The sequence below is a fragment of the Aethalodelphis obliquidens genome, unplaced genomic scaffold (genome assembly GCF_003676395.1).
Source record: "Aethalodelphis obliquidens isolate GAN/ISIS:26980383/991018 unplaced genomic scaffold, ASM367639v1 scaffold86, whole genome shotgun sequence".
Classification (NCBI taxonomy): Eukaryota; Metazoa; Chordata; class Mammalia; order Artiodactyla; family Delphinidae; genus Aethalodelphis; species Aethalodelphis obliquidens.
In genome coordinates this window covers 2734938-2747279 of record NW_020838030.1, presented here as the reverse complement: position 1 = coordinate 2747279, position 12342 = coordinate 2734938, and the positions used below count along the sequence as shown (strand labels likewise).

The 12342-nt window shown below is 37.3% G+C and overlaps 1 protein-coding gene across 17 annotated transcripts in view; it reads left to right on the top strand.

The window, feature by feature from the left end:
- The window catches only part of LOC113613285 (peroxisome proliferator-activated receptor gamma), a 231601-nt gene that overhangs the window by 83462 nt on the left and 135797 nt on the right, over positions 1–12342 (top strand). For 16 of the 17 annotated variants that reach the window (XR_003430157.1, XR_003430156.1, XR_003430158.1 and 13 more), the window contains exon 5: positions 11540–11678. Coding sequence is in view for 9 of the 17 variants with exons in the window: in XM_027093889.1 (XP_026949690.1) it covers positions 11540–11678 (139 nt within the window). In the remaining 8 variants the exon portion in view is untranslated. Of the gene's footprint in view, positions 1–11539; positions 11679–12342 lie in introns of those variants that run through there. The other variant, XM_027093900.1, reaches the window with a different exon arrangement.

Genomic DNA, 12342 nt, shown 5'->3' with positions numbered 1-12342 from the left:
GTGGGGTTTTTTCTTTCTGAAATTTTTTTTAAAATTTTTAAATTTTATTTTATTTTTTTATACAGTAGGTTCTTATTAGTCATCAGTTTTATACACATCAGTGTATACATGTCAATCCCAATCGCCCAATTCATCACACCACCAGCAACAACCCCCCGGGGCTTCCCCCCTTAAGGTCCATACGTTTGTTCTCTACATCTGTGTCTCAACTTCTGCCCTGCAAACCGGTTCATCTGTACCATTTTTCTAGGTTCCACCTACATTAATCTACTAATATCGTTAATATACGATATTTGTTTTTCTCTTTCTGACTTACTTCACTCTGTATGACAGTCTCTAGATCCATCCACGTTTCAACAAATGACCCAATTTCGTTCCTTTTTATGGCTGAGTAATATTCCACTGTATATATGTACCACATCTTCTTTATCCGTTCATCTGTCGATGGGCATTTAGGTTGCTTCCATGACCTGGCTGTTGTAAATAGTGCTGCAATGAACATTGGGGTGCATGTGTCTTTTTGAATTATGGTTTTCTCTGGGTATGTGCCCAGTAGTGGAATTGCTGGATCATATGGCAATTCTATTTGTAGATTTTTAAGGAACCTCCATACTGTTCTCCATAGTGGCGGTATCAATTTACATTCCCACCAACAGTGCAAGAGGTTTCCCTTTTGTCCACACCCTGTCCAGCATTTGTTGTTTGTAGATTTTCTGATGATGCCCATTCTAACTGGTGTGAGGTGATACCTCATTGTAGTTTTCATTTGCATTTCTCTAATAATTAGTGATGTTGAGAAGCTTTTCATGTGCTTCTTGGCCATCTGTATGTCTTCTTTGGAGAAATGTCTATTTAGGTCTTCTGCCCTATTTAGGGTTGTTTGTTTCTTTAATATTGAGCTGCATGAGCTGTTTATATATTTGGGAGATTAATCCTTTGTCTGTTGATTCGTTTGCAAATATTTTCTCCCATTCTGAGGGTTGTCTTTTCGTCTTGTTTATGGTTTCCTTTGCTGTGCAAAAGCTTTTAAGTTTCATTAGGTCCCATTTGTTTATTTTTGGTTTTATTTCCATTTCTCTATGAGGTGGATCAAAAAAGATCTTGCTGTGATTTATGTCAAAGAGTGTTCTTCCTATGTTTTCCTCTAAGAGTTTTATAGTGTCCGGTCTTACGTTTAGGTCTTGAATTCATTTTGAGTTTCTTTTTGTATATGGTGTTAGGGAGTGTTCTGATTTCATTCTTTTACATGTAGCTATCCAGTTTTCCCAGCACCCCTTATTGAAGAGACTGTCTTTTCTCCATTGTATATCCTTGCCTCCTTTGTCATAGATTAGTTGACCATAGGTGCGTGGGTTTATCTCTGGGCTATCTTGTTCCATTGATCTATGTTTCTGTTTTTGTGCCAGTACCATATTGTCTTGATTACTGTAGCGCTGCAGTATAGTCTGAAGTCAGGGAGTCTGATTCTTCCAGATGTGTTTTTTTCCCTCAAGACTGCTTTGGCTATTCAGGGTCTTTTGAGTCTCCATACAAATTTTAAGATTTTTTGTTCTAGTTCTGTAAAAAATGCCATTGGTAATTTGATAGGGATTGCATTGAATCTGTAGATTGCTTTGGGTAGTATAGTCATTTTCACAATATTGATCCTTCCAATCCAAGAACATGGTATATCTCTCCATCTCTTGGTACCATCTTTAATTTCTTTCATTAGTGTCTTATAGTTTTCTGCATACAGGTCTCTTGTCTCCCTAGGTAGGTTTATTCCTAGGTATTTTATTCTTTTTGTTGCAATCGTATAAGGGAGTGTTTCCTTAATTTCTCTTTCATATTTTTCATCATTAGTGTATAGGAATGCAAGAGATTTCTGTGTATTAATTTTGTATCCTGCAACTTTACCAAATTCATTGATTAGCTCTAGTAGTTTTCTGGTGGCATTTTTAGGATTCTCTATGTATAGTATCATGTCATCTGCAAACAGTGACAGGTTGACTTTTTCTTTTCCAATTTGTGTTCCTATTATTTCTTTTTCTTCTCTGAATGCCATGGCTAGGACTTCCAAAACTATGTTGAATAATAGTGGTGAGAGTGGACATCCTTGTCTTGTTCCTGATCTTAGAGGAAATGCTTTCAGTTTTTCACCATTGAGAATGATGTTTGCTGTGGGTTTGTCATATATGGCCTTCATTATGTTGAGGTAGGTTCCCCCTCTGCCCACTTTCTGGAGAGTTTTTCTCATAACTCTCCAGAGTTATGGAACAGGCAGGAATGGGTGTTGAATTTTGTCAAAAGCTTTTTCTGCATCTATTGAGATGATCATATGGTTTTTCTCCTTCAGTGTTAATATGGTGTATCACATTGACTGATTTGCATATATTGAAGAATCCTTGCATCCCTGGGATAAATCCCACTTGATCATGGTGTATGATCCTTTTAATGTGTTGTTGGATTCTGTTTGCTAGTATTTTGTTGAGGATTTTTGCATCTATGTTCATGAGTGATATTGGTCTGTAATTTTCTTTTTTTGTAGTATCTTTGTCTGATTTTGGTATCAGCGTGATAGTGGCCTCATAGAATGAGTTTGGGAGTGTTCCTTCCTCCGCAATTTTTTGAAGAGTTTGAGAAGGATGGGCATTAGTTCTTCTCTAAATGTTTGGTAGAATTCACCTGTGAAACCATCTGGTCCTAGACTTTTGTTTGTTGGAAGATTTTTAATCACAGTTTCAATTTTCATTACTTGTGATTTGTCTCTTCATATTTTCTGTTTCTTCCTGGTTCAATCTTGGAAGAATTGAATTTGTCCATTTCTTCCAGGTTGTCCATTTTATTGGCATAGAGTTGCTTGTGGTAGTCTATTAGGATGCTTTGTATTTCTGCGGTGTCTGTTGTAACTTCTTTTTCACATCTAATTTTAATGATTTGAGTCCTCTCCCTCTTTTTCTTGATGAGTCTGGCTAATGGTTTATCAATTTTGCTTTTCTTCTCAAAGAACCAGCTTTTAGTTTTATTGATCTTTGCTATTGTTTTCTTTGTTTCTATTTCATTTGTTTCTGCTCTGATCTTTATGGTTTCTTTCCTTCTGCTAACTTTGGGTTCTGTTTGTTCTTCTTTCTCTAGTTCCTTCAGGTGTAAGGTTAGATTGTTTACTTGAGATGTTTCCTGTTTCTTGAGGTAGGCTTGTATAGCTATGAACTTCCCTCTTAGAACTGCCCTTGCTGCATCCCATAGGTTTCGGATCATCGTGTTTTCATTGTCATTTGTCTCGAGGTATTTTTTGATTTCCTCTTTGATTTCTTCAGCGATCTCTTGGTTATTTAGTAACGTATTGTTTAGCCTCCATGTGTTTGTGTTTTTTACATTTTTTTCCCTGTAATTCATTTCTAATCTCATAGCGTTGTGGTCAGAAAAGATGCTTGATATGATTTCAATTTTCTTAAATTTACTGAGGCTTGATTTGTGACCCAGGATGTGATCTATCCTGGAGAATGTTTCGTGCACACTTGAGAGGTGTAATCTGCTGTTTTTGGATGGAATGTCCTATAAATATCAATTACATCTATCTGGTCTATTGTGTCATTTAAAGCTTCTGTTTCCTTATTTATTTTCATTTTGGATGATCCGTCCATTGGTGTAAGTGAGGTATTAATGTCCCCCACTATTGTGTTACTGTCGATTTCCTCTTTTATAGCTGTTAGCAGTTGCCTTATGTATTGAGGTGCTCCTATATTATAATTGTTATATCTTCTTCTTGGATTGATCCCTTGGTCATTAGGTAGTGTCCTTCCTTGTCTCTTGTAACATTCTTTATTTTCAAGTCTATTTTATCTGATATGAGTATTTCTGCTCCAGCTTTCTTTTGATTTCCATTTGCATGGAATACGTTTTTCCATCCCTTCACTTTCAGCCTGTATGTATCCCTAGGTCTGAAGTGGGTCGCTTGTTTTTGTATCCATTCAGTGAGCCTGTGTCTTTTGGTTGGAGCATTTAATCCATTCACGTTTAAGGTAATTATTGATATGTATGTTCCTATGACCATTTTCTTAATTGTTTTGGGTTTGTTTTCATAGGTCCTTTTCTTCTCTTGTGTTTCCCACTTAGAGAAGTTCCTTTAGCATTTGTTGTAGAGCTGGTTTGGTGGTGCTGAATTCTCTTAGCTTTTGCTTCTCTGTAAAGCTTTTGATTTCTCCATCGAATCTGAATGCGATCCTTGCCGGGTAGAGTAATCTTGATTGTAGATTCTTTCCTTTCATCACTTTAAGTATATCATGCCACTCCCTTCTGGCTTGTAGCATTTCTGCTGAGAAATCAGCTGTTAACCTCATGGGAGTTCCCTTGTATTTTATTTGTCGTTTTTCCCTTGCTGCGTTCAATAATTTTTCTTTGTCTTTAATTTTTGCCAATTTTATTACTATGTGTCTCGGCGTGTTTCTCCTTGGGTTTATCCTTTATGGGACTCTCTGCGCTTCCTGGACTTGGGTGGCTATTTCCTTTCCCATGTTAGGGAAGTTTTCGACTATAATCTCTTCACATATTTTCTCTGGTCCTTTCTCTCTCTCTTCTCCTTCTGGGACCCCTATAATGCGAATGTTGTTTCGTTTAATGTTGTCCCAGAGGTCTCTTAGGCTGTCTTCATTTCTTTTCATTCTTTTTTCTTTATTCTGTTCCACAGCAGTGAATTCCACCATTCTGTCTTCCAGGTCACTTATCCATTCTTCTGCCTCAGTTATTCTGCTATTGATTCCTTCTAGTGTAGTTTTCATTTCAGTTATTGTATTGTTCATCTCTGTTTGTTTGTTCTTTAATTCTTCTAGGTCTTTGTTAAACATTTCTTGCATCTTCTCGATCTTTGCCTCCATTCTTTTTCTGAGGTCCTGGATCATCTTCACTATCATTATTCTGAATTCTTTTTCTGGAAAGTTGCCTATCTCCACTTCACTTAGCTGTTTTTCTGGGGTTTTATCTTGTTCCTTCATCTGGTACATAGCCCTCTGCCTTTTCATCTTGTCTATCTTTCTGTGAATGTGGTTTTTGTTCCACAGGCTGCAGGATTGTCGTTCTTCTTGCTTCTGCCTGTAGAGAGTTTTAACATTTCTGAGAACAGCTAAAAACTAAAAGACAAATATTGTGAGTGGCTAAGTTCTGAGGGCATAAAAACTTAGAAGATAAAAGAAAGCAAAGAAGAAAAGTAGCAAAAAGAAAACAGGGAGGAGAAAACCCAAGTGCCCTCAAGTTACAAACAGAAATGTTCTAAGGCAAAAATGGAGAATGAACACTTAAGACCTGACGAATCTAGGGGAGTCCTTCACGTACCAGATATAAACAAATAAAGAAAAGCAGTAGAAAAAAATTAACAGTATAGTATAGTAACCTGCAGTAACTTGGAAACCATCCAAAATATGGATTACAGACTTCCTAGACTAAAATGCAAGGAAGGTTATGCTATCCTTGGAAGGGAAAATAGACATCTGGTCATTTTAAAGATAAGAACAAGAAAAACGTTAGAGGAATAATGTAATTTGGCTTCTCCAAGTATAAGTCATCAGTTCTCAAATTGTGATCTGGGAATGGGGTCCCTAAGACCCTTTCGAGACACCCATGAGGTTGACGGTATTTTCATAATAATAATAAGTTGTTGTTTACCTTTTTCATTCTCTCAGGACTGTAAGTGGAGTGTTCCAGAAACTACATGACATGGAATGTTAGCATAGTTCTGATGCCTGATGGAATGTGGCCTGTGTGTTCTTGTGCATAGTAATTTCTCAGGTTTTATTTCTAGTCTGATCAATGCTAATAGATATAGCCCACCTAAACAAAAGCTCTTTGGAAACCTCAACAATTTGTACAAGAGTAAAGGGGCGTGGGCTTCCCTGGTGGCGCAGTGGTTGAGAGTCCGCCTGCCGATGCAGGGGACACGGGTTCGTGCCCCGGTCCGGGAGGATTCCACATGCTGCGGAGCGGCTGGGCCCGTGAGCCATGGCTGCTGAGCCTGCGCTTCTGGAGCCTGTGTTCCGCAACAGGAGAGGCCACAGCAGTGAGAGGCCCGCGTACCGCAAAAAAAAAAAAAAAAAAAATAGAGTAAAGGGGTATGGAGACCAAAAAGTTTGAGAACCACTGTTACAAGGAATGAAGCTGAAGACATACTGACTCATTCTTTGCTACTATGGAGTTAAACAAAATTGCTGCCACACTCTGAATGCAGCTAAATTAGACCAGTGGCTGTCAGTAATCAAAGATATCACCTTAGTTCATCAACAATACTCAGTGAAAATGAAATTAACACATGTGTTAGACTCACCTGTATGTATTTTCTGAAAGGTGGTTTGGCAATTTAACATTTGTCATTTCAGTAGAATGTGGGCTATACCCATAATTAAAATACAGTTGACCACAAACCTGAAAACTAATTTATGGATTGCAAAAAATAGTTACAATCCTTAAGATAACTGTCAGTAGGTCTTTTTAAACAGCTTTACAGTGCCAGTGGAACAGGTTTATGTTGGTGATCCTTGCTAAAATTCAGATAGGAATAAAAAGATTGGGTTTGGATTACAGGGAAACAGTGATGGAGTATTTGGTTGTTAACATTACAGATTTAGGCAATGTATAACCTGTAGCTACTGAAAGACTAATAAGTTCTACAGCTTTCACAGCCGGCGTTTATTGCTTACAATTTGGACACTTATTTTTTTCTCTAGTCGGTTTTCATCATATTTTTATGCCTTTAGTGAAAGATCATTTTAGAACCATAGACTTAGCTAAAGGCATAAGGAAGCACAATCTACCATACAATACAGTATAATCTGGTTTTGTTTTTTTGTTTCTGGGGGTTTTTTTTTGCAGTACGCGGGCCTCTCACTGCTGTGACCTCTCCTGCTGCGGAGCACAGGCTCTGGACATGCAGGCTCAGCGGCCATGGCTCACGGGCCCAGCCGCCCTGCGGCATGTGGGATCCTCCCGGACCGGGGCACAAACCCATGTCCCCCACATCGGCAGGCGGACTCTCAACCACTGCACCACTGGGGAAGCCCTGTTTTTGTATTTCTATGTATTTTTTGTATCCTACCTCAGAAAGAGTTTTTAGTATATTCCCATGTGCCAGTGGCAGCTCGTTGATTCAGCCCCTATGGGCCATACCATTTCATGATAAAGCTGAATGCAGGTCCAACACAGGGCGTTTAATCTCATTGTAAACTTAACAATACCGCTCTTAGGTCTCATTGCACCTGAAGTTTTGTTACTTGTAAAACAATGAAGGATAGGTTGGAGAAGTTTTTTTTAAAGCAGAAAAAACAAAAAACAGGCATTACGTTCTCACAAGCAAATATGAAGACTTTATAATAAAAATATACACAAAACCATTTTCTGAAATGCTGACTGATGCATCTGCATCACACCAGTTCACAGACTTCATGATAATCAGAACTGTGAGCTGTTGGAATTGCACATCATTTTATGGACGCTGACACAACAAAAAAGAGTGTTGTTAGAGAGTGTTTCTTTATTGGCAATATGAAGAAACTTTTGAGAAGCTTGCTTCATTCTTCAAGTCAAGAAATAATTTTACAGAAGAAACACTGAGAGCCTTGTATCTTCCTCTCTAGATTTCTTGAAAGAGTCAAATTGCAAGAAAATGGTTGGTTATCATGAACTTAGTCTTAAAAGAAAAGTAAAAGTAAATTCCAAGATTGTGCTGGAGTCTGTATGTATTTAGTTCAAGATTTTAGGTGCATAGTCAGTACGTAAATGATATACAGAATGATTATCCTTCAACATTGGAATCATTATAAAAAGAATGTGATACACTTTGGAAGACATCATGGGAGTCAAAACAAAAAATTACATTATAAGGGTTAAGCTTAAAAAACATAGTTCGCTTATTAAAAAGCCTTCCTCTCCAACCATGCCAAATAGGTGAGTACTCTGGGACCTGTCAGCTAGCCAAGCAGCATTTTCAACCACTAATATTAGGTTTTAACGGTGAACATCAGAGAAGCAGTCAAGGATATCATGAAAAATATATGGTCACAATGGCAAAAATCAAAACAAAATTTCTCACCAGTATTTATCAGTGACAACAGTTCTGTACTTCAGCCTTGTGTGAATCATTGGGGGGAAAATGGCTTTTAAATATTTAAACCTTTGAGAATTAAAGAGGCTTAACTTTCCAGCATACCCTACACAGGACATACCGTTTGAGATATTAGTGATCTCGCAAGAGGTAGGGAAAACTCTCCAAAACATTAATAGCAAAACAAACAAACAAAAAATCCTAGGTCTTGAGATGTAGCTGCAGGCATACTTGGAGGGGCAAGGCAGAGTTTCCTCATGATAGATGCCCATAGGAATACTGAGGTGCAGCATTGCCCTACAGGTAGATGCCTATGTCAGTATTCTGAGCTGTCAGTGAGGAGCAGCTGAGTCTGGGGCTTCTGAGTTGAGCCACAATTCTCAAGAGAGTCTGAAATAGTCATAAGCCAGTGTCACTCCTGGTTTTCAACAGAAGGATCTTTAAATTCTCTTTGGAGGAAAGAATTCCCAATTTAGACCCTGTAGGATTCTCACAGTTTAAGGTCAAGAAATGAGTTCAAAATAAAAGGTCAGCAAACACTTAAGTAGGCAGTCAACTTGATGACATTCACCAGAAGTGAACAAATAAACAAAAAAACAGACTTAGGCCTCTCCACCCCTACCCAAGGAAAGCAGATATTGGAATTGCCTGATACAGAATGTACAACAGCTGTGTATGAATTGTTCAAAGATAGAGGGCAGAATCATAGCAATGAATGAGCAATAATAGACTACCTGATCAACAGCTCTGAAAACAGGTGAAACTTCTAAAAGTGAAAAATACAATCATTGAAATAAAAATTCAATACAAGGGTTAAATAACGTGCTAGAAACAGGAGAAGAAAGGATTACTGAACTGAAAGATATATGCAAAGAAATTACTAAGAATGAGACCAACAATGTCTTAAAGAATATGTCCTACCCAGAGTCTGCTAGAATTTGAAGCCTCTTTTAGTTCTTTAAGTATTCATAGGATCTTTGAATATTAAAAATATGTCTTCTTTAGTGATGAATAGTAACGTACAGAACTCTTCTTACTGATGAACTTTGGTGAGAAAAGTTTGCTTTTACTTACTTTTGCCATTGTCATTATATATATTTTTTGTCATCTTATTTGGCTGTTCTGATGTTTACCTTCGTGATGAACATTAATGAGTAATTAATGGTAAGAAGATGAAAAATATAAAAGAGAAGTTGGGAAATATTGAAGGATTGAAAAGAAATCCTAACATTTAACTAATTGGAGTACCAGAGCTGATGAACAAGTGAAACCATGATGCAGAAACCATGTGCAAGAAGATAAATGAAAGAAATCCATGGCTAGACGTACTGCAGTAAAACTGCAAAATATGAAAAACAAAGAGAATATATAAATGCAACCAAAGTCAATTGACAACAGACATCTCAACAGAAACAATGAAAGCACAGGGACAATGGAATTCAGAGTGTTAAGAGGAAAAACTGAGTACCCTGTGATCTTTCAAGAATGAAAGCAAAATGAAAAGGTTTACAAGTTAAAAAAAAAAAAGACTGAAATAGTAAACTTCAAGGATCGTAAGTCATAGAGAGGGGAATATATTTGCAATACCTGTATATAGTATGATACTACTTAATAAAGCCCGCAAACTAGCATACCTAAGCAACGTATTATTTAGTTTTATAGATTGTGTGATAAAACTATATTTTCTTAAAGGTCAAGGAAACGATAAACTCAAAATTGGGGATAATGATTATATTGTCAAGAGGCCACAGAGGCAGGAGTTAGATAAGGGAAGAACTCATAAGTGCATGCAAGTGGCTGGTTATGATTTTAAATCTTGGGTTGAACAATGGACTCATGTGTGATAATTATCTTATTATGTTTTATAGTTACATGTATTTCCTACATGTTTGTAACTATTACCTCTAATAAGATAGCAGCAAAAACTGAAAGGAAAGGAGTGTGCCAGCGGCCTTGTAATAGCTCAGTCATAGTTTAGAATCACAAAATATCAGAGATGGCCTAGAAAGGAAGTTAAATGACACACATATTTACTCAACATATTTTAATGTAGCACTGTTGTTGGCGTTTGGGTTACATCTAGGGGCATAAGAGACCATCCCTTCTCCCAGGGAGCTCACAATTTTAGTTGGACAGTAGGGGAAGAGCAGAAAATAAACATAAATATAATAAGTAAAGTATATGGTATGTTAGGAAGGCATAAAGGCTATTGGGAAAAAAGAAGAACAGAGTAAAAGAGAACAAGAACTGCCAAGGAGAGTTGGGGACAGGGACAGGCCACAGTATGAAATAAGATAGATAAGCCTCGCTGAGAAGTCGAGGTGTTAGCACAACTTGAATGCAGTGAGGGAAACAGGCAATTGTGTATTTAGAGCAAGAGCTTTTCTTCATGAGAGAAAGAAGTTGAGAGTGACTTCAAGGTTGGAGTTGTATCAGCTGAGATAGAGGGAGCTGCAGTGAAATAAGCTTGCAGGGTATGATTAGGACTTCACAGTTGGACCTGCTGGGTTAGAGATGGTTTTAGATTTCCAAGTGAAGAAGATGTCAAGTAAGCAGCTGAACATACTTGTCTAGAGTTCAAGGTAGAAATCTGGAGAAAGTCCAAATGCATGTCAGTGGTAGAGTCAGTCCTAATTTATTGCTTTTTGTGTCAAACAGGGCCAGATAAATTTGAAAGAATTAAGAAGTGAGTTTCATGAAGATGAGCACAATAGAAATGAGTAGGAATATTCTGAACAATAACAAAAAAATGGAGTAAGAAAATGTTTCTCATTAGAATTTTTTTTCTGGTCTTTCAAAAATATGTGAATGTAATAGAATTCAGTTAGCCTCCAATGGACATATTTGCTATTTTGAGATAGCTGTCAATTTTCTGAGGATCTATGTATTACTTCTCATGTTATTTTCTGTTATCTCTTCTTGTTTGTAGGCTACAACGATTATGGAGCCCTCTTTCAAATGCATAAATAAATGAAACCAATTCTGTAGGAAATTATGCAACATAGAGAATTCCAAAAAATTATCCACATGTGGATTTTTATTGGCCCTGCTCATGTTTTAGAATGAAATGACTAGAACTTTGCCAAACTGCTTAGCACAATTATAAGGCTGGGGCATGCTGTTGGAATGATTTACAGAGAGACTGAACTGATTACATGGTGTTTTATTTGCATTACATTAAAGCCAGAGCACTTCTTAGAGCTTGCTGAAATCCAGATGTAGAGCCGAGATGCATTCAGTGACATCAGTGGGTTGTGGTCACTGTCTAAGAGCTAAAAAAAGGATACTGGAGACCCTCTGGTTCTTTATATTATAGCAGAGAAAACTGAGAGAGATTAAGTGATTTATCTAAAGTCACCAGTGACAGAATGCGTCAAGAACCTACCTTAGCCTCTGATACCCAGGCTAGGGTACCTTTAGCCATTGTCACAAACACTCAGAATTTGCTTCCTTTTTTTCCACATCCCTTTGCAGGGTTTCTTCCGGAGGACAATCAGATTGAAGCTTATTTATGATAGGTGTGATCTTAACTGTCGGATCCACAAAAAAAGTAGAAATAAATGTCAGTACTGTCGTTTCCAGAAGTGCCTTGCTGTGGGGATGTCTCATAATGGTAAGTGAACCCTGAGTGCCACATACTTTACTATTCTCATTATGGCTGCCAGATCAGTAGACGTGAGGGCCGTTGCTGAAAACGTGTACAGTTTTTCCACCGATTGCCAGATTTCAGAATACTGCATGCTGCTAAAGCGTTTCTCAATTAGGTCAGAATTTTTCAGCTTTAAATGTGAATCCTTCTCTCTTACAGTTGAGCATCTGCCATGATGGGAGTAAAGACTGGGAAATCTGGGAGATAATGGATATAACTGTAGTATTCTGAAACAAATGTAATGATAGTTGCGGTTAATTTTCTGTGTTGCTTTAATAGTATTAAAAACAGATTATACTTTACTTATATATATCAGTAGTTTCTACTTTACTTTTTTAAAATTTTGGGGGGTAGAGTTGATTTACAAATTTGTGTTAGTTTCAGGTAGACAGCAAAGTGAATCAGTTATACATGTACATATATCCACTCTTTTTTTTTTTTTTTTTAGATTCTTTTCCCATTTAGGCCATTACAGAGTATTGAGTAGAGTTCCCTGTGCTATACAGCAGGTTCTTATTAGTGATCTATTTTATATATAGTAGTTTCTACTTTTAATGTAGGAAAATTCTGATTTCTGGATACGGAACTTAAGTGGTGTATCAGAATTTAGATATGTGTCCTTTTTTCT